The sequence below is a fragment of the Acanthisitta chloris genome, unplaced genomic scaffold, assembly GCF_000695815.1.
Source record: "Acanthisitta chloris isolate BGI_N310 unplaced genomic scaffold, ASM69581v1 scaffold26656, whole genome shotgun sequence".
In the NCBI taxonomy this organism is placed as follows: domain Eukaryota; kingdom Metazoa; phylum Chordata; class Aves; order Passeriformes; family Acanthisittidae; genus Acanthisitta; species Acanthisitta chloris.
This window is the reverse complement of record NW_008679139.1, coordinates 40,324-64,507: the sequence shown is the minus strand read 5'-3', so window position 1 is coordinate 64,507 and position 24,184 is coordinate 40,324. Positions and strand designations below refer to the sequence as shown.

Below are 24,184 nucleotides of genomic sequence, written 5' to 3'. Positions count from 1 at the left end.
AAATTACTGTAAATAATTTCCTTTATTATCAAATCCATTTCTGTGAGAAAGACATTTTTGGGCTGCTTAGGTGCTTCGTTTTAATTAATAATCTCCTTACCAATCAACAATGCATATGTATTATTGCAGAAATAAAATCTTGTTTTCGTGATGTTGACATACTCTTTTGCCCTATTTGTTTTAGATATTGGTGTTTGGTAGAAATGGATATAAATATTCATTTTGTTTAAATTCCATTCATTTTCCTCCAGTGTCATTATTTTAAGATTATCTTTGCATGAGCAAACAGATGCTAAATGGCTGGACTTCTCTCTGCTTTGATTATTTCTATTTGATTTGAATGGTTTTTCTCCTGGAGTAGAAATGCTGCCTTTTTCAGCTAGTGATTGGATCAGCATCCTGATTCCTGATGGACTGGTCAGATATCTTGACCTTAAAAAAAAGAAAGATAACCCATCTGTGGCAATAAGTAGTCCATGTTTTTTCCATGCTGCATCCAAATTCTGTACTCTAAAGTTAGATGTGATTTGATTACCTCAGTTTTATTCATCACTCTAACTGGAAATCTGGGCTCATGGAATTACGGTGCAGTTCAGCATTTACGTTTGAAGAGACGTGGTGCTGCTGACATCAAATGCAAAGTCAGGCAGGAGATAACACGAGAGGCTGTTATTTATTGGGTTAGAAGTGTTTTAGAGAGTGATTTTAAACAGTTTCTGGTATTTTTAATGCAAGCAAATTTCATAATCATTTGTTCTGAATTGATGATTAGCAAAAAACAAGTCCTTTTATTTTAGTCAATCATGCTTTTAGGAGAGGAGGATGCTATATGCTATCTTGGTATTTCCTTTCAGGCCATGTTATTCGCAGTTTCAGTTATTGTAAAAGAGATACTTATAATTTTTATTATTTACTCTAGTTAAAGTATCCTTTTCAGTTGTTTGTGTATTTGTGTGGTTTTTTATCCATGACTGCTAAAGAGATTAGTAAAAGTATATAATGTAATGCAACATTTGCATTATATAAAGGAATATATAAGAAATATATTTATCCAAAACAAGCTCACCGTGGAATTGAAGGATAAGTGATTCTGATGGTGTAACGTGTAGTGGATAGTTGCTGAAACTTAGCCTCACAGGTTGAACTGTCTGAGGGTACAAAATGATAAACAGAGTAATTTTCATAATGGAGAAGTGGGATTCTTAGTTAATATGGAACAAGGATGGCCTTGTGGTCAAAATATGGTTTTAAGAATAGACTGTACGTGTGTCTCCTTCCTCAAGCATAGATGAGCTCCCTGACCTTTTATCGGTGTTTCTGGTGTCACTTCTGAGTCCTGTGGCTGTAGCCTTTGAAAGCTCTGTGTGGGAAAAGAGGAATGAATAAAAAGCTGTGTCTTGCATTTGGATTTTCATGAACCAGTAGGTAATTCTGCTTTTTTTGGACATCAGATAAACAATTCCAGGCATGGGATTTTGTTTTTGTGCATTTGTAGATAGTCTTTTTGCATTTCTAGTCTTGTACTGTTCTGCTTGATTGATCGGGAAATCTTCCTCTGAGCTGGTGCATAAATGGCTGCGGGAGAGTGACAGCCAAAATTACCAGCCTGCTCTTGTTCTCTTGTTAGGGAGAAAAGCTTGCTAGTAAATGCCTTGGAGGATTCCCATGAATAGGAAATTATCTTCAGTGTCATTTTAACAGGTTTGCAGTTCTGAGCTTTGGTGTACATTATTGTTTCGAAAGCAGTACAAATTCTAAAATCAAAAGTAGCTGAAAACCCCTGAAATGTACAGTCACTACAGGTGAAAGCAGATTATGCTGAACTATTGAATTTTCCCTGGCTACAGTGATAACCAGCAAGACATGCTAGACCAGTTTTATTTCATTAAGGTTTAAGGAGGAAATATCAACAACTGATTTGGAGGACAAAAATGTGTGTTTTTGTAACGGTAAAGTTTTTTTGTTTGTGTTTGAAGTGAATAATGTGTTAGACCTTAAGTTGTATATTCACAGCTGCTGGGTTGCTCCTCTTGCTCTGTCCTCATTGGCTTAATGTACTGCTTTTATGTGTGTCTTGTAGCAATATGTGAAGAGATTCCAGATAGGCTTGGAGGGAATTTTAGAGATCACTAGTAAAGTGCTCTTCAGAGAGGTAGGATCCACAGCTGGATTAACTGTGGTAAATATTTCTCCAACTTGTGAATCTCTTGTGAAAGTGATTTCTCAGCTTCTTTGGGCAGCTCTATTATGTCAGCTCTTCACTAGTGCCGTTTAGAATTTGTTTTCCTAATCTGTAACCTAAATCTTCATTCCTAATTCAGCTAATTTTTATGCTGTTTCTGGGGATGTGAGGAAGTGTCTATCATCATCATCACACATAACAGCTTTTTATATTCAGAAAGAAGTTGTCCTGTCTCCTTAGGCTAACCCTTTTTAAGACTAAAGTCTGGTCTTGACAGCCTTCCCTAGCACAAATTGCTTATCATTTCCCTGTTCTTGTTAACTTCCCTTCTGGTCTTTTCCAGCTTGTCTTTTGCAGTCCTTTGTATAGGGATTCACAAAACTGGACACAGTATTCTGGCTTAGGCTGTAACAATAGCAGCAAATTATTTCTGATCTTTATTTGCAAAAGAATCTTAGTTCTCTGTGAGGTCTTATACAATGCATCTCCTGTTTATGCATCCTAGACTGGACTTCTAGTATGCTATACCCCTGTGTCTTTTTCTGTTATCTTCCTGTTCTCACTATTCCAGTTTTCGTGTTCTGTGCAGTTACTTTCTTTCAAAAGCATATGTTAGTGGGGATTTTCCCCCTCTTTCTGTGCTTGTCCTTTGAGTCGCATCTGATTGTATTTTTTTCAAGCGGTTTTTTTCTTTATTTTGGGGTAATTTTCAATGCAATAAAAAGCTTGTGCACAAAACTCTGGTTGCTATAATTTGCTGAATTTATTTATTTAGTTTGCTCTTAATAGATATCTTTCTTATTGTCTTGCTTTATTGTGGTAATGAAAATATTCTGTAGGACTGAAATAGGACAAACCCAGGGGAATTTCTTTTTGGCATGCTTTTCCAAGTCCTGATAATTACCAAACTCCTGATAATTACCTTTTGGACATTTTCTCCATGATTTCCTATGCTGTATTTTTTCACTTTACTACTGAGAACAGTGAGTCTTGTGTTTTATTCCTATGTTAAGATGCTTTGCTTTATTGCTTGCATCTTATATTCTGACACAAATCAGTTACATTGCACTATTTTAGAAATGCATAAAAACTTAAACCCTGGACTATACATGTTAATCTTCTAGGTTTAGATTTATGTCTTGTTCAACTCCCTGTCCCCAAGTATTCCAGTCATTAGTCTGGAAAGCCCTTCACCTTTTAATGGGAGTGCTTTGATTTGCCCTTTTCAGTCCTGCTGACCTTTCCCGTTCTCCTGATTTCTCAGAGTAAATTGATTAAAACAGTCTCCCTAAGTATTTTGAGTGATTCTCAGTGGATCTTGCTGTCCTCAGGACCTTTCTTCATGTATGTAGTGATTTTCTTTCGCATTTGTTTTCATTGTCATCCTATGTAAATATGTCCAGATATGTAACACTTAAAAATACAGTGTTGAAGAAAGTATGGAAAACTTCAGCCTTCTATGTATTCTTTGGTTTTCATGAATCTTAATGGGCTTTTATTTTGATCATTCTTAATATAAAGTTTCATCAATTATTTCCTTTTGTCCCTGGTAAACTACAACTCATTATACACCTTTGCCTTTCTGCTAGTTATGTACATGCTTTTGCTGTTCCACAGTGGTGGTCCTTGAAGTTGTTCTTGCTGCATCCTGAACAATTTTGTGATTGTTCTTTTGTACGTATTTAGGGTGAAGCTATTTTTGGCCTGTTACCATCCTATCATTACAGTGGAACAATTTCACGCTGTGCCTATCCAATTGCAAGGGAGATGTATAAAACCATTAAAATATGCACGTAGGAGGTAGCACATAAGAGCACATTTCTTGAGGAATATTACTTGTACAATGAAGAAAAATTTGCATGTATTTAATAGGAGACAGCATTAAAACCATTTCAAGTATTTGTTTTCCTTCATGTACAGAAATGAGATTGTAAGTAGAACCTGGTGATAAGTATTTACATACCCATCTGTGGACAGTAGCTGCATTTAGGTTTCTAAACTGTACATACTCAATACAGTTCAAATTTAAATCTCTTAATTAATGTAGAACCATTAAAGAACTAGAATAGCGAGACATCCCAACAGTAAGTGTTGGCTGTGTTATCATACCCTGGATTATTCCTTTGCATACTAATTATATTTAAGTAAGAGAAAAATGAATTGCACCATATCCTAATGATCACTGAGTAGGATAAGCTTGGGAAAATGCTGTATTTGCCTTGCAGATAACCTTTCAGATGTTTTCTGTATTGTATACTGTTCCTGAACTGTTCACCTTGCATCCAAACGTGGCTTCTAGGATATGGAAAGAAGTAATCGCTCAGGAAAGACCAGAATTATTTAAGGCTCTGATTGGCATATGGAGGAACATAGTGGGGGTTTACTTCTGGTGAAGAGTCATTAGGTAGTCAGTTCCTGTGTGCATAAATTTGGGAAGTTCTGCCTTAAAAAGCATGTAGGTCAAGTTATAAAAATGTAATCTGAAGTTACAGATTTTTCTGTGCTTGCTTTTTCTGTAGCATATTCTATTAAATTTTATTTACAAATTTGAAAGGGGAAAGAAATACTGTGTTGGGTTTCTTGTAAGTAATGGTTTAGTGAAGTTTTCATAGAATCATATGGGTTTGGGTTGGAAGGGACCTTAAAGGATCATCTATTCCAACCCCTTTTCCATGGGCAGAGACATCTTTCACTAGATCAGGGTTTTTTTTGTTTTCCAGTTATTACAGGATTATGAATTGTTTCCTGAAGCAACTGATACCTCTTCTGTTCAATCATCTTTTTGGCCTTGAGTTTACTTTTTTCGCATCCTGACAGTGAGGAATAAATCAAAGTAGCCAAAGCTGGTTTTGACACCCTGTGGAGTTTGCATGTACACATTAATGTTAGACAGGTTCAAACAGTTATTTTTTCATCAGAAACTCATAGCAGCACAACATGGTTTAATGTGGTGAGGGCTTCTGTAGGAGTTAACGCTGAGCTCGTTGAGAAGCTACCAGTATTTTTCCCTACTGCCTCTTTTGTCAGGGAAACATAAACATTTTGTTGCTGTATCTCTTGAACTTTTCTTGACTGGTTTTTTCCTCTGGTGCATTCAAGTCTGTAAAGAGTGCAGACTGCTTGCTGGGAAAGCCAGGCTCCATGCTGACAACAGAGGGTGGCTGCTGTTAGAGTGGCCAGGAACTCTCAACCTGGTGTAGGAGTGTGTTGCAAAAATTATCGAGTTTGGACTTTTCTTTCAGAAAACAACCTGTGGAAAACTTTTTAGCATGTTTTCCATGGGCAAAAGGCTTTTGATGGGGGCAGAGCTGTCTTTGCCAGCAGTGCATTTGTTTGGAAGCTGCTATTTTTGGCCTGTTAGCTTCTGAGTCTTTTGTAACAGCAGAAAGAGGAAGTGAACAGTGAAATCCCTTCAATAACATATTTCCTGGTTGAAGTGTCTTATCTGTGAGGCCTAGACAGAGGAGATGTCATTTCCTGGATTACTTCTCTTCAGTCTGAACGGTCTGTTTTACTGCGTAATCTTTGAACCCAGCATCTTAATTGCAGTGAAATTTTGTGTTAAGTAATGTAAACTAGGTCTTTGGATGAAAATAGAAAGGTTTAAGGAAACACCTTTTGACAAAGACAGGTCTTTCATAAATGACATGTTGATACAAACTTGAAATATCTTACCTTAAGATTTTGTTTATAAGCTTAAAATCTTACCTCTGAAAGAGTATGATAATAAGGTTTGTCCACAGGGATAAAAAAAGGATATGTTTTCTCCTTCTCATGATGATGATCCTAATCACCTCTCTTTGACACCAGCTACAGCTGGCTGTCCTCAGGAGTTAGGACACTTCCAAATAGTTAAAAGTCAGTTGCACTGTTCTCAAATTTCCAATCATTAATAGTTGCTTGTGAAAATTGTTACCTGAAGTCCATGAAAAAGAAGCAGAAAGCTAATAAAAAGTTAGCTGCAAACATGGTTCTTAGTTTTTATAGCCCACAAAAGAGCCATGGAATCAGAACGACATGGGGAAAAAACAGTGCCCCCTGAAATTATAATATACAGCTGAGAATAAATCGGAAGTTAGAGTAGGTTTGGGCCTTGTAATCCGACTTCACTAAAATTCTTGTTGTGGGTGATAACTTTATTCTCTTCCCTGACATTCTGCATAAGATAGAAGTCAAATGCACTATAAATGTGTTACTTGGTCAGCCTCTAAAATATCTTTTGCATGAAAAGCTTTAAAATACCAAATGGCCCCACCTTTCTCCCCTCCAAAATACAAAGAGCAAAAATAGGCCTTGCTGATTTATGCGATTCGTTTTTGCATCTCCTTTAAAATGTCTACCCTGTTGTCAAGCGATCATGAGAATCTTATGTCAGTCGCAGTGAAAGAAGAATGTTGGAGTTAGGTGTTGTGTGTGGACTACCAGCTAATTGGGATTGATACTTGACTGGGCTAAAAGGTGTCCCAGCTGTTCTCCATTTTTTTTTCCTACACATTGGAAGGTGAGGATCCATATTTCTGCTCACACACTGTGCTACAGAATCAGATGTACTTTTTAAAGGTAGTGTTTGCAAAATAAAGAGTATTATGGATTCTATTACATTATCTTGCATGAAGTCACCTTAAGTCAGTACATTCTGTTGGATTTGTCCAGGTTCTTGAGCAGACACTAATCCATAAGTATTTAACAACTTTGCTACTTTGGTTTCTTTTTGTTGTATCTTTTGTAAAAATGTCATAAAAATGAAGAATAGGTAATAAGTCTTCTGTCCCTCTGAAAGATGAAAATGATGTCCTGGTGCATCACTCCTTTCTCCTTAGCGGGTCTTGCAGGAACAGTTATGGTCAAGGCTGAAATAATTCCTATGAATACTGTTATTAAAGTAATAAGATTGATACTCTGCCTTCTTCATTGACTTCCCTTTTTGCTTATTAACACTGTTTTATGTTTCTTTCTGTTACAAAGTTCTAAAACTTGATGTTTACGACCTTCATAACAGTTCACATTACATAGATGAAAGAGTAATACTCCACCTTTTCTCAGTGCAGCACTGGAAATAAAGGTGTTAGATAGAGAATGTTTGAGGTTGCAAGGACTTCTTGAGATCATCTAGTCCAACACCCCTGCTTGTTGCAGGGTCAGCTACAATAGGTTGCCCAGGACTGCGTCCAGTCAGGTTTTGAATATCTCTAATGATGGAGACTCCACAATCTCTCTGGGCAATTTGTTCCAGTACTTGACCACTCTCACAGGAACAAAAAAGTGTGGTGTTCAGATAGAATTTCATGTGGTTTAACTTGTCCCTGTTGTCTCACCCTGCCAGTGAGCACTACCTTTTCTTCAGTCCTTCCCATCAGGTGCTGAAACACATTGATGAGCTCCCCTGCCCTGAGTCTTCTCACCTTAGCCTGAAGATGCTCAGCTCTTTGAGCCTTTACTCTTTTGAGAAGTGCTCCAGTGCCTTAGTCTTCATGGCCATTTGCTGGACTCACTCTAGTGAGTGTTTGCCTTTCATGGTTTGGGGAGCCCAGGAGTGGACATTTACACTCCAGGTGTGACCTCATGATTGCTGAATAGAGAGGAAGGGTCACCTGCTGTTCACCAGGACCCTTGGGTCCTTCTTTGCAAAACTGCTGTCCAGCTTGTCAGGCCCCAGCCTATACCTGGTTCCTGGCCTTGTTCCTCCCCAGGAGCAGAACTTGGCTTTTCCAGTTACTGAACTTTGTGATAGCCTTCTCTATCCAGAGAAGAAGTAGCACAGGGGTGCACTGCTAGCAACTGGTCTCCAGCTGGACTTTGGGCCACTGATCCCAGTCTTCTGGGCCTGGTCTTTCAGCCAGTTTTTAGTCATTTGTCTAACCTATACTTCATCAGAGTGTCTAGATGCTTCCCAAGTCACTTTCATTTGTTAGGAGGTAAAACAAATAAATAAATAGCAATCAAATCTCTTTAATTTTGAAGATGGTCTAAACCATTAATATGTTTTGTGGTGAAAAGTGACATCTCCACAAGATGAAGTGTTATTTGTATATGTACATGTTTAGGACAAAGTGGCATTTAAAAGGTATTTAATAATCTTAGGCCTTACCTTTGACTTTATCCAGGTAGATACATCATTGGAATGAGTATAATAATTTTTGTGATATTAGCAACAAATGATGTCTTCCCAAGTATACTGAGAAAAACAAGCAGGTTGTTAGCTGCAGCCTCAGTTATTAAGAAGGCTGAAAAGCTGTCTAGTTCTGTTGTCTGCCTATTAATAAACATGATGTGGTCTCTGACTTAAATCTCTGTGATGCCCTGTCAAGGCTCAAAAACCTGAAGAAATAGTCTCAGGATTTTGTTCTTAGGGCAATGAATAAAACTGCCAGTTCAGGCAAAACAGTGGAGATGCTGACAGTGAACGGAGTCTTCGGCAATTATTAGTATCCGAGACTAATTTCTAGTTTTATTTGTCCCTGTGTAACTGGAAAGGTCTTTGTGTTTGAAGAGTAATTTTTTAAGGTTCTTCCAGGTTGCTGAAAGGTGGAATTGACTTAAGTCTTGTAACAGGCATTAAAAATACTATTTTTAGTTTAGATTTGGTGATCTCATCCTTTGCCATTTTAAGAGGTCTCAGTTGTTTTCTGCTGAGGCATTGATAATTGGTAGCAGAACGGCATGTAGAGTTCTGGCTTGTCTTCTTCGTGGCGTTAGAAAAAGTTATCTGGTCTTGAGAGCCTAAATTACATGGTGAATTGTCTTAAGTTTAGGTCATATTCTGCTTCCTAGAAAATGTGTGGTTGTTTTTTGAATATCCAGAATGGGAAGGGAGAGAGACTGTGATCAAAGCAATAATATGGATAATACAAGCACAAAGTTTTGCAGGAAAAGTGTAAATGGAAATAAGAAAAATGGATTGACTGAACTCAGTGTCTTAAGTCAGTGTTTAATGGGTAAGATTACTTACTGGTTAAGACTGAAACTCCTACTCCAGTTTAAGTCCTAGTGCCACTAATCAGTGGTAATATATCTGTACTGTTTATAGACCAGCTTGGAGCCAGTCAGTGTGGGTTAGCTTCTCTGCTGGTTTATAAACATACTTGAGAGCTTGTTTGATTTGCCTACTAGGAATGTAATGCATGCTTGAATAATATATAATCAGTCCCTGTGTAGTAGTTTTAGGGAAGTTGTTAATTAATGTTTTAGAACTCAATTAACTTTTTTTTTTTTTCCAGGATGGCTTGAATTCTTTGGTCCTTGATCTGGATTATCCAGCGCTGAGGAAGAACAAGAACATTGATAATTTCTTAAATAGATGTAAGTTGCAAGTGGCCCTTAAACAATGACATTGTTGTGATCTCAGTCACAGGAGGCTGAGTGGTCAGAAATGCATTGCTGATGTTCATTCTACTGATTTTTATAACATGTGAGTTTCTGTATTCAGAAGGCTTTGGAGGACCATTTATTACAGAGAAGTTTCATATATGATTCCCCAAATGAAAATGCCAGCTGTAGATATTAATTTTCTCAACTACAGTTGGAAAAATCCATTAAAGTGAATTTTTTATCTTGCATATGTGTGGCTACGTAATTTGCTAAGCATATCCCAGTTATTAGTCTTTAGGAATTCATTACTCAAAATGTCAACATTGTATATACAGTCGTATTTAATCTAACAGAGAGGCCTTCTGTGGATTTTTAAACCTAAATTTTTGTACCTTAAAATCTGTTTGTGTATTTTTTAACCTATGCAGAAAAGTTTGCAATTCTCCCCAAATTATTTGTAGACAGGATCTTGGGTGTTTTTTGAGTATATGAAAATGGAAAAGTGTTACATTGGAGTAGCTGTATTTTGTCTTTTTAAAGTGCTTTCTATCCATGTATATAAGCAGCAATTTTTTCTTGTAAAAATAGTGGATTATTTGTTTTAAAATGTAAGTTGCAGTGAATAAGCCTTCTTGGAACAACTATACTTTGTAGCAAGCATACTTTGACTTACAAATTTTTTTTAAAAAAAACCTTTTCCATTGCATATATCGAGGTCACAGTTTTATCAGTGACTCCTCTAGATTCTTTACTCTAAGAGCTGTGTGTGTCTGCCTTCTGTTGCCCTGGGACTCTTTGGAATATCCACTCATGCTCCTCAGTTAAATTGTGACTGGTGTAGTAATTTGTGGAGAGTTCTTTTGTTTGCAATTCACTGCTTCTCTGTGAGGTTTAGCAGAGCCCTGTAGATAGACATTGCAGCTTTACAATTGCAAGTAAATTCTCATTTGGAGAAATCACTTAAAATACAGTAAATGAGGAAGAGCAGATTAGGAAGTAGAAGCATACTTTGGGATTATTCTGTTTGAGTTCAAAGGAATTCAAGCAGATATTTGTGAAATTGATTTGTGAGGTCTGGAACAGCATTTTATACACACAATGCACAGCTGCAGGTAAGGAAAATAATGTGATGGGAAAGCCCCTTGAAAATGACCTAAATAACATTTATCAGTAACTTCTATGAGCTGTTCAGATTCACCTTTACGTTACTATTTCTGCAGTAGGACAAAATTAGAAACCTTTTCCTAATCAGAAGACTTGTATCTTCTGACTGTTAGAAATAGCAACTGTGGGGAAACTAACCTTGGAAACAGGATGGGGTTTTTTGTTTGTTTTCTTCAGTCCCTGAACATTCTTGCTATCTTCCCTCTTTTGAAGGCTGTTGTTCCTTCTCCTCCTCCAGGTTCTCTACCATTGTTGTAGTAAATAGTATTAAGTATCTGATATTGTCTGCAGGCTACCGGCAATGGCAGAAACCTGAAAATATACTTCTGTTCACAATTTTATTGCTGCCTTTTTTTTTTTAAAACCAGCTGACAGTACACAGTTGAAACAACCAGGTACTAGTTAAAGACTATTCTGAGATATATTGCAAAAATTTACAAAAAATAGTTAACAAAGAGTTTTCAGGGGTGCACTTCATCCTTAGCTGTTGAGCTTTAAACAGAGTGTAAGAGCTGATTATTTTGGCTCACACACTGTGTGTCTGTGCATCTCTCTTAAGAGTCACCCATGTAACTTCTCTCCTGTTTCCATACTGCCTGGGAGAGAATGAAAAACAGTACTGTGTATCTAATGTGATTTACACTTCAACAAAAAAAAAAAATTCTGAAATGAGAATTTTGTAAACATTTGAGTCTGGTAATATTTTGGCATTGCAACAGAAATAATCAGTCCTGCCACAGTGAGGCCTTTCTGACACAGGTGTTGGTGTGGTTTGTTATTTACCAGATTGAGGAACTGGTTTGTTTTTACTTTTTGTTAAAACTAGTCAGGCAAAAGAAAAGCAAAGACCAGTTTCTGATTTTTATTTCATTTCACTGATATTTCTGCCAGCATAAAATGAGCCGCTCAGGTGCAAGAAAAAACACAGCAACAACTGGGTTCTTACTGGTATTGCCATTTTATGCAGTTTAAAAGTTGCTGAGCCCATAGCTCACATCTTTGTGGAAACTGTGCTGAGGGTAGCAGGTATCAGTGGCAAGAGCGTTGCACGTGCTTCCTGAAACCTCTTGCTACCTTGGGCTTTGCAGAAGAGTTGGCAATTGTATTAAGAATTTATGGAACTGTAAGTTGTTGCTCTCTTAGGTTAGGGAACAGTGAGTTCTTGTCTCCTGTGATTTTTCTGAGCATCTGAAGAGCTGCAGCAAATGCCTAGTTGAGAATTACTGTCAAAAGGTTGTGACAGACTCTGATGAGCTGTCTGTGCCAGGGGCCTGGAGCCTGAATCCCTTCTCAGGGCTTCCTGAGGCAACCCCAGAGAGGTTCAGGGCCATCCTGTGAGTTAGCACTCCTGTGCACAGTGAAGCAGCTGAGGCAGAGTTGTTGCTTGTGATTGTTTTAATCCATATTACACTAATGTTGAAAAGTTATGGAGAGTGCTAAATAATCATCACACTTTTGGTCAGTTTAATTACTTAATTCTTCCACAATAACACTTGGAGAAGGAATTTTTTTTTCCCTGCCGTATTGCCATTTGCGTAGACCTTACTTCAGACCTATGTCAAGTCATTAGTATTCAGGTTAATGTTCTATTAATAGCTTATTTTAATTTCAAAATGAAATAGTTTGCATCTCAGCTGATACATTAATTATGTTCAGCGCAACTCATAGTTTCAAGCTGAAACTCAAATGTTTTAACTCATTTCACAAAGGCAATTTATTAATTGCCCATACTATAGGAGTTTGGTGTATCCTGTTTCTGTGACCACCGTGCAGAAGCAGCCTCTTCACGTGTTTAGTATGCAAGAAAGTCTTTCATTTCCTGCTTTCCCTTACTATTGTGATTTCTTAGCAGTTTCTCTAAGGTGCTGAACCAAAGTGGAGCCTGTACTTGTTATAAGAGGTACCTGAGTATGTCATATAATACAGCCATTCCTTTTCAGTCTTACGTGTTCAACTGTTTGGATTCTGGTTAAATTGATGCTTTTTTAGAGTATTCATGGAACAGGAAAGCATAATGCAATATTTAATTCCCAAAACAATGAGAGGAATCTCACAGTCCTCTGAGAGCAAGATCTATTTTGCCTATTTTAGAAAAGAAGGCTCAGTTTTCCAGCATGTGCTTGGTATAACAAATCTTTCTTAGTCTTTTCTTTTCCTCTTCTGTCATCTAGGCCAAGACAATAGGTTGAGTTAATTCTTCCAAGTCACTTTTTCCGTCATCTGAGATTTGCCAAGTGTTGAATCATATCTTAGTGATTTGTGCCTTTTTTGGTGGTCTCCCATTCAGGTGCTACTTAGCCTGTTAGCTGCTTTCACTTCTGGGAGCAGAAAGTTGAATAATTAAACAACAGCTTTAAGCAACAGTTGAAAATATTTAATGTATAATATTATCATCAGGAATAGAAGGGCATGAAGAATGGATTCTGAGTACAAACAGCAGCGCAATCAACAGGCCTGATACAATCCAGCAGGTTTGATGCCCTAAATGGATCAGTGATTGCCTATGCATTAGCCAGCATCGCACAAGAACTAGAAACCTGTGTTGTTAAAATGATTTGCTGGTGCTTTGTAGGTTGGAATATCTGTAGAATCTAATGGCAATGGATGTATTTACAGTAGAAGGAACTTTTAGCACAGATGTGACACTTGTGCAGCAGCTTTTCTAACCTCCGGAATAAACTTCCTGGGAAGTTGCTTTGGCCATTTTCCTCTCCAAGCAGACACTGCTTACTTGGAAGATTTATTTGTTAAGATTAATTTCGTGCAAATTTAACAGTTCTGGTTCCTTCCCTTGCATTTCATTGTGTTGCTTGAAGTTGCTGAATCATACACCAGCTGTGTGCTTACCAACAGAAATGTGTGATCCTGTATGGTGTGAGTGCCTGCCATGCCTGTAATTCTCGGTGGCCTGTGTTTCCTGTCAGCCACACTGATGAAATGTCAGGTGTCAAGAAGAGCCTCAGAAATACTTCGCACTGTAGAACTTATATTGAGTTAAGGTGCTAATAGCTCCTCTGTTTTTTCTCTTGGCTTCTCTAAGGCCACGCCTTGCCAGGTCTTTGCGGCCACCGCAGCAAGTTGGGCTCCAGTTCCATTCTTAATGATATTGTTCTAGTAAGAGTTAGGGTTTGGAGAGGTATCAAATAAACAACGTTTTCAAGCAGAGCATGGAAGCCACAGTGTTTAAGACAAAATGTCTTAGATATATAAACAAGTTGTATGTCGGTGTTATTAACCACTTTTCCATTTGGGTACTTGGTAGATAGAAAGCAATTTAGTCCTGCCATCAGACTTACTTTCATTAAGTCAGGGATGTGTTCTCTGCAAGCCAGAGGGCTTCTGCTTTGTGTTTCCCTGCCCTCTGCTCTTTTTGCCTATGCAAGACAAAATCCTTCTTGTGTCCCCCTTTCTTTTCTCTGGAGGGGGAAGCACTAGCCTGTCTGAAGCTGTGCCTTTTAGTTTGCACTGCTTCTGCAAGGTCTCCAGCAGCTTCTTGTTCTTCACACACCTTTGACCAGATATTATGTGTGCACCTCTAATTACTTTCAGTCTTTCTGTTGTGCTTTTTGTTTGGTTTAGGTCGAGTGTGGGATTGCAGCATTTTCTGGCTGTACTTCAGTTTAGCTTCTGGCTGGACTTTTGCCTAGGGCAGCAACTTCTGATTTAATGTATTCCATAACAGCACTCATTGACTGTGTCTGATCTGTGGGGTAAAATTGCACTCCCTTGCATTTTTTATTCCTCATATATGCGCACCCCAGAACTGCTTGATACACATTCTGGTTTTTTAAAGAAAGTAATAATCTGCACGTGAACTTTTTTTCTTGCCTTAAGAAGCAGAAAAGCTTGGTTTTCTCTTGCTCCCCACCCTTTTTTACTCTCCTAGTCAGGTATTTTTTCCATTTTCACAAGCATTTGCAACCTTCAGCCACATTCTTGCTGTCAGCAGCTGATCCAAATACTCTGCCCTTTCAGAAAGTGAAACTTCATTTGTTTAAAGGTTATAGTGCCATTTTCAAATAGTAAATGAAAAGCTGTCTTTAAACACTCTTGCTATCCAGCATTCCTGGTCCTTCCTGTGTTATGAAGAAGAAAACTGAGTCATAGGTGCTGACATTCTCATGTTTTAGGACTTCTACTCAAATGTCACAATATTTTTATGATTCCACTGTATTTTAGGGCTGGGTAGTCCATCTAATGCCTTCCTTTAAACATAACATTTTTCTTCTGCTGGGCTTTGTGCTATTGCAAATTTATGAGGCTGTAAGACACAATCTGTGGTAACTGTGCATACAGATAGCACAAATTCGCAAACTTGTCTGTGTGAAATCTTCTGAAAATTCAGACCTCTGCTAAAAGGAGACTGTTGGAAACATCTCCTGCATCTTGAATCAGATTAAGTTATGTGATACATGGATTAAATAATATGATCCACCATGTTGCAATTATGACATGGCTTCAGGGTTAACCTGAGCTTGCCTTCTTGCACCCATATGTGTAACTGATACCTTCACAACTCTTGCATCCCTAGGTGGTATTATTTTTAACTAAGATTAGTAAATCTTAGAGGACTTTGGAGAGGTGACTTCATTGCTCTCTACAGAGGGGGAAAGTAGAGAGGGAGATACTGAGGTCTTCTCACTGGTATCCAGTGGTAGGACATGTGGGAGGTTCAGACTGGACACGAGGAAGCATTTCTTTACCAAGTGGGTGATCAAACACTCTCCTAGAGAGACGGTTAATGTTGCAAGTCTGTCAGCATATGAGGCATTTGGACAATGACCTTAACAACATGTTTAACTGTTGGTCAGCCCTGAAGTGATCAGGCAGTGGAACTGATGATCATTGTGGGTCCATTCCAACGGTAATGACTCTAGTCTGCTCTATACTATTCTGTCTTTTAGCAAACCAAATAGGATTTCTCAATTCTCAGCATTTTACAGGGGTGGTAAAACTGGTAACTCCTTAGTTAGTTGCTTCTTCTGTGATGGTTGTTTCATTGCTTAATTGTAGTATTTAATGCTTAAAGGGTTTCACTGGATCTGCAGTAACTTTGTTTATAGTTTCTGCATTCCATTTCAAACATGGAAATACTCCCCTGAGTTTCTGATCAGAAATTGAGCTGTGTAAAACTACACACTACTTTTTCACTGTGTTTAAATCCCTGTCGACACATTTCACACTTCTGAAAACATTTGAAACATCTCAGAAACACTTGAAAATAAATTCATGTGATTGCCATCCCTCACGAGGTGTAACATTGTGTTCAAACATGTAATTGCACTTTTTCTCTGGCTTGAAATTTGCTGATACTCCTTCTATACTGCTGCTTTCTGTGAATTTGCTTGTCTTGACCCAGAGCTTCTGATCTGCAGTTAAGTATGCTTCCAAGGACAGTCTTCCCTTCTTAATCTGCAAAATTAGTTAACATCATTAACAAAATAATAAACTCTGTGTGGGTGAGGTACTGTTATTGTCCTATGCTTCCTGTCTTAAGTTTTCATGATTCACTATAGAAAACAGCCTCAGAATTCTCTCAACTCCTTTTCTGGTTCACACTCTGGATTACTTCAGTCTTACTGGTATACTGAATGTAGCCAATTTGTTTACCTTTTGAAGTTTTAATTGTCTTTGTCCTTACAACTTTACTAGGAGACTATTCCCTCACTATTAACATTAATCTTCCCCTTCCCTGTCACATCTAATCTTTTCCTCAGAAGAAGAAAGTGTTAGTTGTGTTTCTGTGTTCCACAGGTTAGGAAGGATCTCTGGACGTCAACTGATCCAACTCTCTGCTCAAAGACAAACCAGTTTTGATGTTATATCAGGTTTTTCAGGTGCTTGTGCAGTTGAACTTTGAAAATTTCCAAAGACATAAGTTTTGTAGCTCCACTGGAGAGTCTGCTCCATTCCCCAATTCTTGGTATTCTTTCCATACAAAGTAGGATTTCTGATGTTTCAAGTTGTCTGTTGACTCTTGTCCTTTCACTTTGCACCCATTAGAAGTAAAAGCTCATGTCAACTTCTGTTGAGGCCAACCATTGTTCATCCCTAAGCTGAACACTTCCAGCTTCTCTGTGAGCATCATGTGGTCCCGCCCTCTAAGCTTCTTGGTGGCCTTCCATGAAGTTAGGGGATGTTTTGATATTTTTTGTGCACTGAGGAGCCCAGAGTTAGGCGTAGCATTCCAGATATGGCTTCACAAGTGACAAATATAAAAGGTAATCTACTTCTCTCAACCTACTGGCTATGCATGTACCAGCACAGTCAGTGCAAAGGCTAGCTGCTCATTCCTCTTTGCTTGGCTTTGTTGACCATCAGGGCTGTCAAGTCCTCTTTCACAAGGTGCCTTCTAGCTGGAGAGTGCCTTCCTGTACTGTTGTGTGGTGTCATTCCGTTCCAGCTACAGGACTCTGCACTTGCCTTTGTTGAACTGTGACGTTCCTGTCAGTTCATTTACTCATTCTGTCTGGGTCACTCATAGGAGCAGCCTTGCCCCCCAGTGTATCAGCTTTGAACTTAAAACCACTGACTGTGACTCCAGCAAGTTCTCCACCCACCTGGTAATTTCACTGTAATCCATGTAGGCCTGGTTGGGCTACAAAAATACTTTCAGATGATGTGTTGAAAGTCATGCTACAGTCAAGGAAAGGATGTATGTACTGCTTTCCCCTTGTCCACCAAGACAGACACCTTGCCATGGAAGGAAATCAGATTAATCAAACACAGTTTGTCCTTTTTAGATCCATCCTGTCCTCATTCTTTCTTCTCCATCAAGTGCTTGGAAGTAGATTACAGAAGGATTTGCTCCATGATCATAGTGGGCAGTGTGGTCAGGTTACTGTTCCAGCCTGTAGCTTTCTGGATCATCCTTGTTGCCCTTCTAGAACATGGACATGACATTTGCCCTTTACCAGTTATCAGGAGCCTCCATGTGTTGCCATGATCTCTCAAAGGTGATAGAGAACAGCCTGGTAATCATTTTGTCTGGCTTCTTCAGCACACTGGGATGCATCCTGTGTCATCTCAGGACCAGCTGTGTGCCAGGTTTGCTTTATTGGTCATTATCTCTAACTTCCACTACTGCAATACTTCGCTGCCCCACACTCTGCTGTTACCTTTGAGGACTTGGAAGGCCTGTGAGCAGAGCTCGAGGGTGAAGTCTGAAGCAAAAAAGGCATCAAGTACCACGATCTTCTCCATGTTCTTAGTGCGAGATCCCCTACCTCACTGAGAGCAGCAGCCCTGTATTTGCCTCATTCTTTCCCTTATTGCCAGTGTATTTATAAAGGCTCTTGTTTCCTTCCTAACCCTGGATAGTTTCAATTCCATCAGAGCTTGGCCTTCCCAATTCTGTTTTTTCCTGCTGAGTAACCCATCTTTGCTTCCACGTTCCAAACCTTGGCTTTTTGTTCTTGAGTTGAGGTAGAGGTTGCCCATTCTGCCAGACTGGCTCTCTGCCATGCCTGCTCGATTTCTAGCTAATTAGAACAGATTGTTCTTGTGCTATGAACATGTCATCTTTGAAGATCAACCCACTCTTCCACCCTTCACAGCAGTTTCCCACAGGATCCTGCCAGTGAGTTTCCCCGAACAAGCCATAGTCTGTTCTCCTGAAGGCCGAGGTCTGCTATTTGCCTTCCTCAGTTCTGTTAGAATCTTAAATTCCACTGTCTCATAGTTGTTTCAGCCAAGGCTGCCATAGACTTTGTCTTCTGAGGCCAGTTTGTTCTTGTTTGGAGTCATAGATCAGTGTCTCCCTGATTTGACTTATGGCTTGCTTGGAACAAAAGAAATGGTCCTGATGGTCAGGCATCTCCTGGATTGCTTGTAGCTTGCCAAGCTGCTCTTCATGAATATGTAGGAATGGTTAAGCTATTTACTAGATGTTTGTTATCATTAACTCCCTTAGACTATGTCATCCTTAATGTAATACTGAATTAACTCTATCTCCAATCTTTTTTATTCCTGTGTTCAGATCTGAGATCCCTTTAATGCCTTTCTGGGGATCAAATTCCATGGTATCTGACCATAAACCTCGCAATATATACCTCTGCTCCTCTCTGAATATAGGCATCCACAGCTTGTCATACAATTTCATGCCCTTCCCTGGTAGAGTTCTTGCTTCAGCCACCTGTTTTGCTTTGTTTTCTTCTTGCTCTAAGTGTATGCAGGAGCTTGTTACGCCTAGGAAAGATTACCTCCAGTATTATGGATTCCATTCACTGCTTCCATTATCTTTTGTCCTTATAATAATATAATATTTAAATAATGCATTTAGCCGGGAATGCATGCACTGACATGCTGCATTTACAAAATTAAAGAGTGTAGGACCTTGAATGTTTTTGGAATTTGTCAGAGATAAGAATTTCTCTGATTTCCCGTGCAGATGTTCACAGCTTCCAAGAAGGCACATACTGAAAGATAGAGCTTGTCTGCAGAATGTTATACCAGAGGATATGTGAACAGAGCATTGTAGATCTAAATTTTAGAAGTGTAGAACTACATATGCAGTAAACTTCAGAAAGCACTTTGAGATGACCAGCAGGTACACAGACATACGTAAACCTGAATCAGTGTTCCGTATGGAATGAGTGAGTGGATCTGAAGTAATATCCTTGCAGGATCTGCAGTTGTACATGAAGGTTACCCAGTTATATTCCTCACTGTTTGACTGCTGTTGAATCCTCCAGCTCTGTAGGAGCAGGTTGCACCTGCAGGTTTTTTTGTGTACCAAGCACTCCACGTCTACATTATCAGTGGAGTGTCAGTGAATCCTGGCAGCACAGCAGGTAGCAATGAGTAATTGTCTGAAAATTCAAGTTAAGCATCTCTGGATCTTTTCATTACCGGAGTCTTCCCATGAGATTGTGGGTAATTATTAGAGATGTGAAATGAGGGTCAGCAAAGTCCGAAAGACATTTCAGTTGTTACAGCTAAAGTTAGAGGGTTTATGGTTTCCAAAGAACTATGAAAGGGGATATTAATAGTGACTGCAGATATCAAGAATTACCAGGAAGGCTCTAAGCATTTAAATAAAAACAACTTATTTTTTCTGTAAATGAAAAATGCTAGAGAAAAAGCTTGTATTCTGTTAATGCATGCATTATCACAACTTTCTTTTGATTTGTTTTAGATGAGAAGATTGTGGAAAAAATACGAGCTTTACAAATGAAAGCTGAAGACTATGACGTGGTTAAGGTGATTGGAAGAGGGGCTTTTGGAGAAGTGCAGCTGGTAAGAACGTAATGATTTAATGTTTAGACAGATTTATGACTCTAGTCAAAACCTTCCCCGGTCTTGCATTCTTTATATCTAAACATGCATTCTTACAAAGAATAACTGTTGTTTTCATTGTATCATGAGGTCATTTCTATGCATAGTAAACAGCACATCCGAGTTTAAAACATGGTGGATTGGAAGGGAAGCACCTGGGAAACAGTGTACTATCATTTGATCAAAATGGGAAAGGCAGCTGATGGCTATTCTAAATTTTTTTGGCCACAAGCATCCCTGTATAATAATATGTGAAACCTTCCTATGAAAGAGCAAGCAGATAGTGTGACAAAAGGATTTTGTTTTGCTCTTGTAGTTGTGATGCTTGCATTGTATTGAACTGACATGACTCAAGTAGGATTTTTGAAAGACTCTTTTCTTAACATTGTCCCCTCAGCATTGTATGTGATGTAATATCTAATGTAAGAATGGGATTACTTTTAAAAATTTTTATTGCACAGAAATTCTATTTAAAAAAAGCAATCAAACTTCAAAAAGTAGCTTACTTAATTTTGATTTTTCCCAGACTTCCAGGTCATACTGATAAATAGCACAAAAATGTGAACATATTTATAAGATGGATTGATATGTCAGTTTTGAAATAAGCTTTGGATGTAAGCACCAAATAGAATCTAGACTACGAACACCAGGGACAAGTTATCACGAGCTAACAGATAACTGTGCAGCAGCTGATCCATGATAATTTTCTGTGTAAGCAGTTTTAGAGAAAGAGAGATGTGAAGCAAGTCCATGGAAAGGAGAGCAACTAATTTGCAGCAACTGAAGCTTGTTATGTTGTTGCCACAAGATAACAAAATTACCCTTTTGCTTGTACTTTTTGCCATGGAACTGACATTTTATTATTTCTGTGCTAATTTTGTACCAGGAAGCTGGGAAAGTCATGTTATCTTGTAATGTAGTACCATTTTGGAAAATACAGGTATGTATTGGAGTTTTTTGGAGGAATGTAGCAAGCTGTGAACTGCCTATAGGAGGTACACAGCATATAATGGCAATAAATTTATTATTTATGAAATTATTTGTATTTTTCATAATAGTATTGGTGAAATTTTTTGGAACTGGGTAAAAACACTGTGACTAGCCTAACAATATTTACATGACTCATGGTAATTTAGATGTAATTAGTGTAGCAGATAGCAATATTTAATCAGCACTTTTTATTCATTTATGTCATTTTTATAAGGCAGCTTCATCCATGTCTGACAGCATGGGAATTCAGCACCATCTTCCCTATTTCTCTCAGGGTCATTTGTACTTTGTTTTTATCCAGAAGAATGTATGAAGTATTGAGAGGAATATTTCCAAAAGTCCCCATTTTTTGGTTTTGTTATTGTTACAGGGTTTTTTTATTGTTTAATAAGCCCTTCGAAAAAGCAAGAATGCTTGGCACTGGAAGGGAACTTCTGTGTATTCATATAGAGCTCTTTTGTCCTTCACGTCCATTTAAAAGAACACTTTCTGGTATGTCAAAAATAAAAGTAGAAATCATGTTATGCAGCCTTACAGCTAAAAAGCAGTGGGCTAATAAATGCAGCTGTAGCTCTGAACTAATATTAGCTGGTGATGAGGACATACATACCTACGCCTCACAAGGTTTGATACAACTTTAAACTATTGAGCTAATTTATATCTGTTTCTACTCCATGCAAAATGTTAATACCACAGTTGTAGAAGATGGACTTGCAGTAATCAAAGTATTTTTCAACACTTTGTGATCAAAAAAGGAATTTGCTTCAGTGGGGGCTAAATGCAGAAAGAACCATAAATAAAGCATGATTAAGTAGATGGGTTAAATTAATGAATGTTGTTATCAGGGCGTGCCATTGTGCAGAGGTATTTGTAGCACAAATACTGATTACGTGTTTCTAATGATGAGATGAATATGCTCATTTTTTTGGCTTGTAATGTTTACAGCATAAAATAGTCAGCTATGACCTCCGTCATTTAATGTTGTTTTTCCTGAGTTTCTGCTCCAGTACAGTATTTTCTTGTTAAAGAAGTGGTATGGAGCAATCAGCTTTCCAGATTCCATCAAGGAAGAGGAACACATTCTTTACTGTTGTGTCTTGCAGCTAGACTTTTTATTTTTGAAGCCTCACTATTGCCCCTTCCTCTCCCCCCAAAGAAATTAAAAAATTCAGTCCAGGAAAGAGAGATCAGATAGATGAGTCTGGTCTGAGCATCTGACTGTGGTGGAAAAACAGTTTCCTTACAACTCCAGAAGTATTAAACTCTGCACTTGAGCTCTGGCCTCTGGATTTCTGGGTCTGTAGTGATGGGGAAAGCTAAGAAAATAATTGCTAGATGCCAGATCACTACTTCTCTTATGCAGTGCCATGAATTAAAGTGACTGGTGTCTAGGGCAGACAGAAAAATTGAATTATGGTGCTTAATATCTTGCTTGTGGTTTATGGACAAACAGTAATTAATGAAAGCACATCCTGAGTGCCTCTTGCTTGGGTTCACTTGAGGAAAAATCCTCTTGATTTGAAATTGAAAGTTATCTTTAGTTTCTTCTCCCAGGTCCAACAACCAAGTACCGTAACACTGCAGTGACACATCAGAGTGACCTGGTCATGTACTGGAAGAGAAAACTAAAGCCAAGCTAATGCTTTCTTGTGTTTGGGCATTAAAGGATGGTCTGGGTGACAGGCTCTGCTGTGTGATTTCTTAGTGTTGCAGACCAGTGGTTGTCATGGCCTGTGTAAACAGGTGCTGGTTTCATTTTTTTCTGTTAAGTGCTTTGTTTATTAGGTTTAGTTCTCCAGTCACTGCTGATGTACAGTTCTGTAGTAAAGCAAAGAAAGCAGTCATAGTTTATTACCTTAAAATTTGTCAGGACATGAACCTTGCTGCCATATCTCTATTCCTTTCTTATGGCTCTGTACTTGTGATTGCTTCAAGCCTTAGAGTTTGTTTCAAAATACCACTATAGGATCTTAGTTTTCTTTTATCATGAAAGGAATGGTACCAATTCTGTGTACTCAATCTGATAATGTCAATGGATATGTTGTTTTCTTTGCCTACAGATTGTCTTCCAGCATAAATTCTGTAGAAATGCTGGATGCATTTTATGTGTACTTGTTTATTGAAAATTTTAGATTGTTGAAGCAGAGTAGAGTGAAATTCTTTTTTCTTAGTGCATTTTCACAAGTTAAACGAGGCCGTGTTACTCAGTACTAATGGCATGAAGGGATTTTCCTACCTATTTTGAGAGTTATTCTGGTGATCTTCAGTTTAAATTTGGCAGTTCATTTTAACAGTTGGAAGAAATTGAAACATCATGACAGTTTAATACATGAATAATCTGTATGAGCCAATATCTGTATGTACAAATATAGCTCTGGGTAAAGAGCACAGTGACTAGCAGCTAAAAAGGCTGTCTCCAGGGGCTGTGATGGAGATAGGTGGAGTAATATCCGTGGTAGGTCTGTTCACCTGCAAGGTGTGCCAAGACACACTCATTCTCTGGGTGTGCCAGTATGCTAGTTATTGCTTTGGTTCTGTGATTTGTGTACAGAGTAAGAACCTGTCTTGAAATGTTCTCAAGAAGTAATTTAGCCGACTAATAACCTATTGGCACTACTTTGGAGAGGTGCATGGACTGGGATTTTTGGGTTCACCCATGTCTGTTTATTTTGCCTCTCCTGCCCATGAGCTTTCTTCAGGCTGTGCTGACTCTGGAGACAAGTAGTGGGAGACAGTTGTTCTTTTAAAGCAAGGCAGCTGCACTAACTGCTCCTAGGCAGGAGTACGCAGCTATTGTAAGAATTGTAAGCTACTAAATATATTATGGAGAACTTCTAGAGAAAATGCATTTTCTTTTAAACAGTATCTTTTTCAGGTTTCTGGTCTTTGTGTTTCTTCTCGTTTTGGGCAGGATTACAGAAGCTCTACTTTGTGGAGTATAGTTTGTGGTGTACCAAGTCTTGTAAATAATCCCATGTGGGGTTAGTAAATGGGAAGGAGTTAATTTTCAAAATCCTCTTTTAGGACACTTTTGCTAGCTGACTAATTGTTAATGCCTTAAAATCATAGAATCATAGAATTTAAGGGTTGGAGCGGACCTTACAGATCATCTGGTCTCAACCTCCCCTGCCATGGGCAGGGTCACCTCCTCTCTAGATCAGGTTGCTCAAGGCCTCATCCACCCTGGTAGTAAGGATTTATCTGTAAGTGTGTTAGGTTGGAGGGGTTTTGCTGAACTATACAGAAGGTTGTTGGTTAGTGTTA

The 24,184-nt window shown here is 38.4% G+C and overlaps 1 protein-coding gene across 1 annotated transcript in view; it reads left to right on the top strand.

Annotated features, from left to right (window-relative positions):
• Positions 1-9,405: 9,405 nt before the first annotated feature.
• The window catches only part of ROCK2 (Rho-associated, coiled-coil containing protein kinase 2), a 54,241-nt gene continuing 39,462 nt past the window's right edge, over positions 9,406-24,184 (top strand). Inside the window, exons 1-2 of the mRNA XM_009077188.1 lie at positions 9,406-9,481; positions 19,791-19,891. Coding sequence (XP_009075436.1) covers positions 19,826-19,891 — 66 coding nt within the window. The 5' untranslated portion in view covers positions 9,406-9,481; positions 19,791-19,825. The remainder of the gene's footprint in view (positions 9,482-19,790; positions 19,892-24,184) is intronic.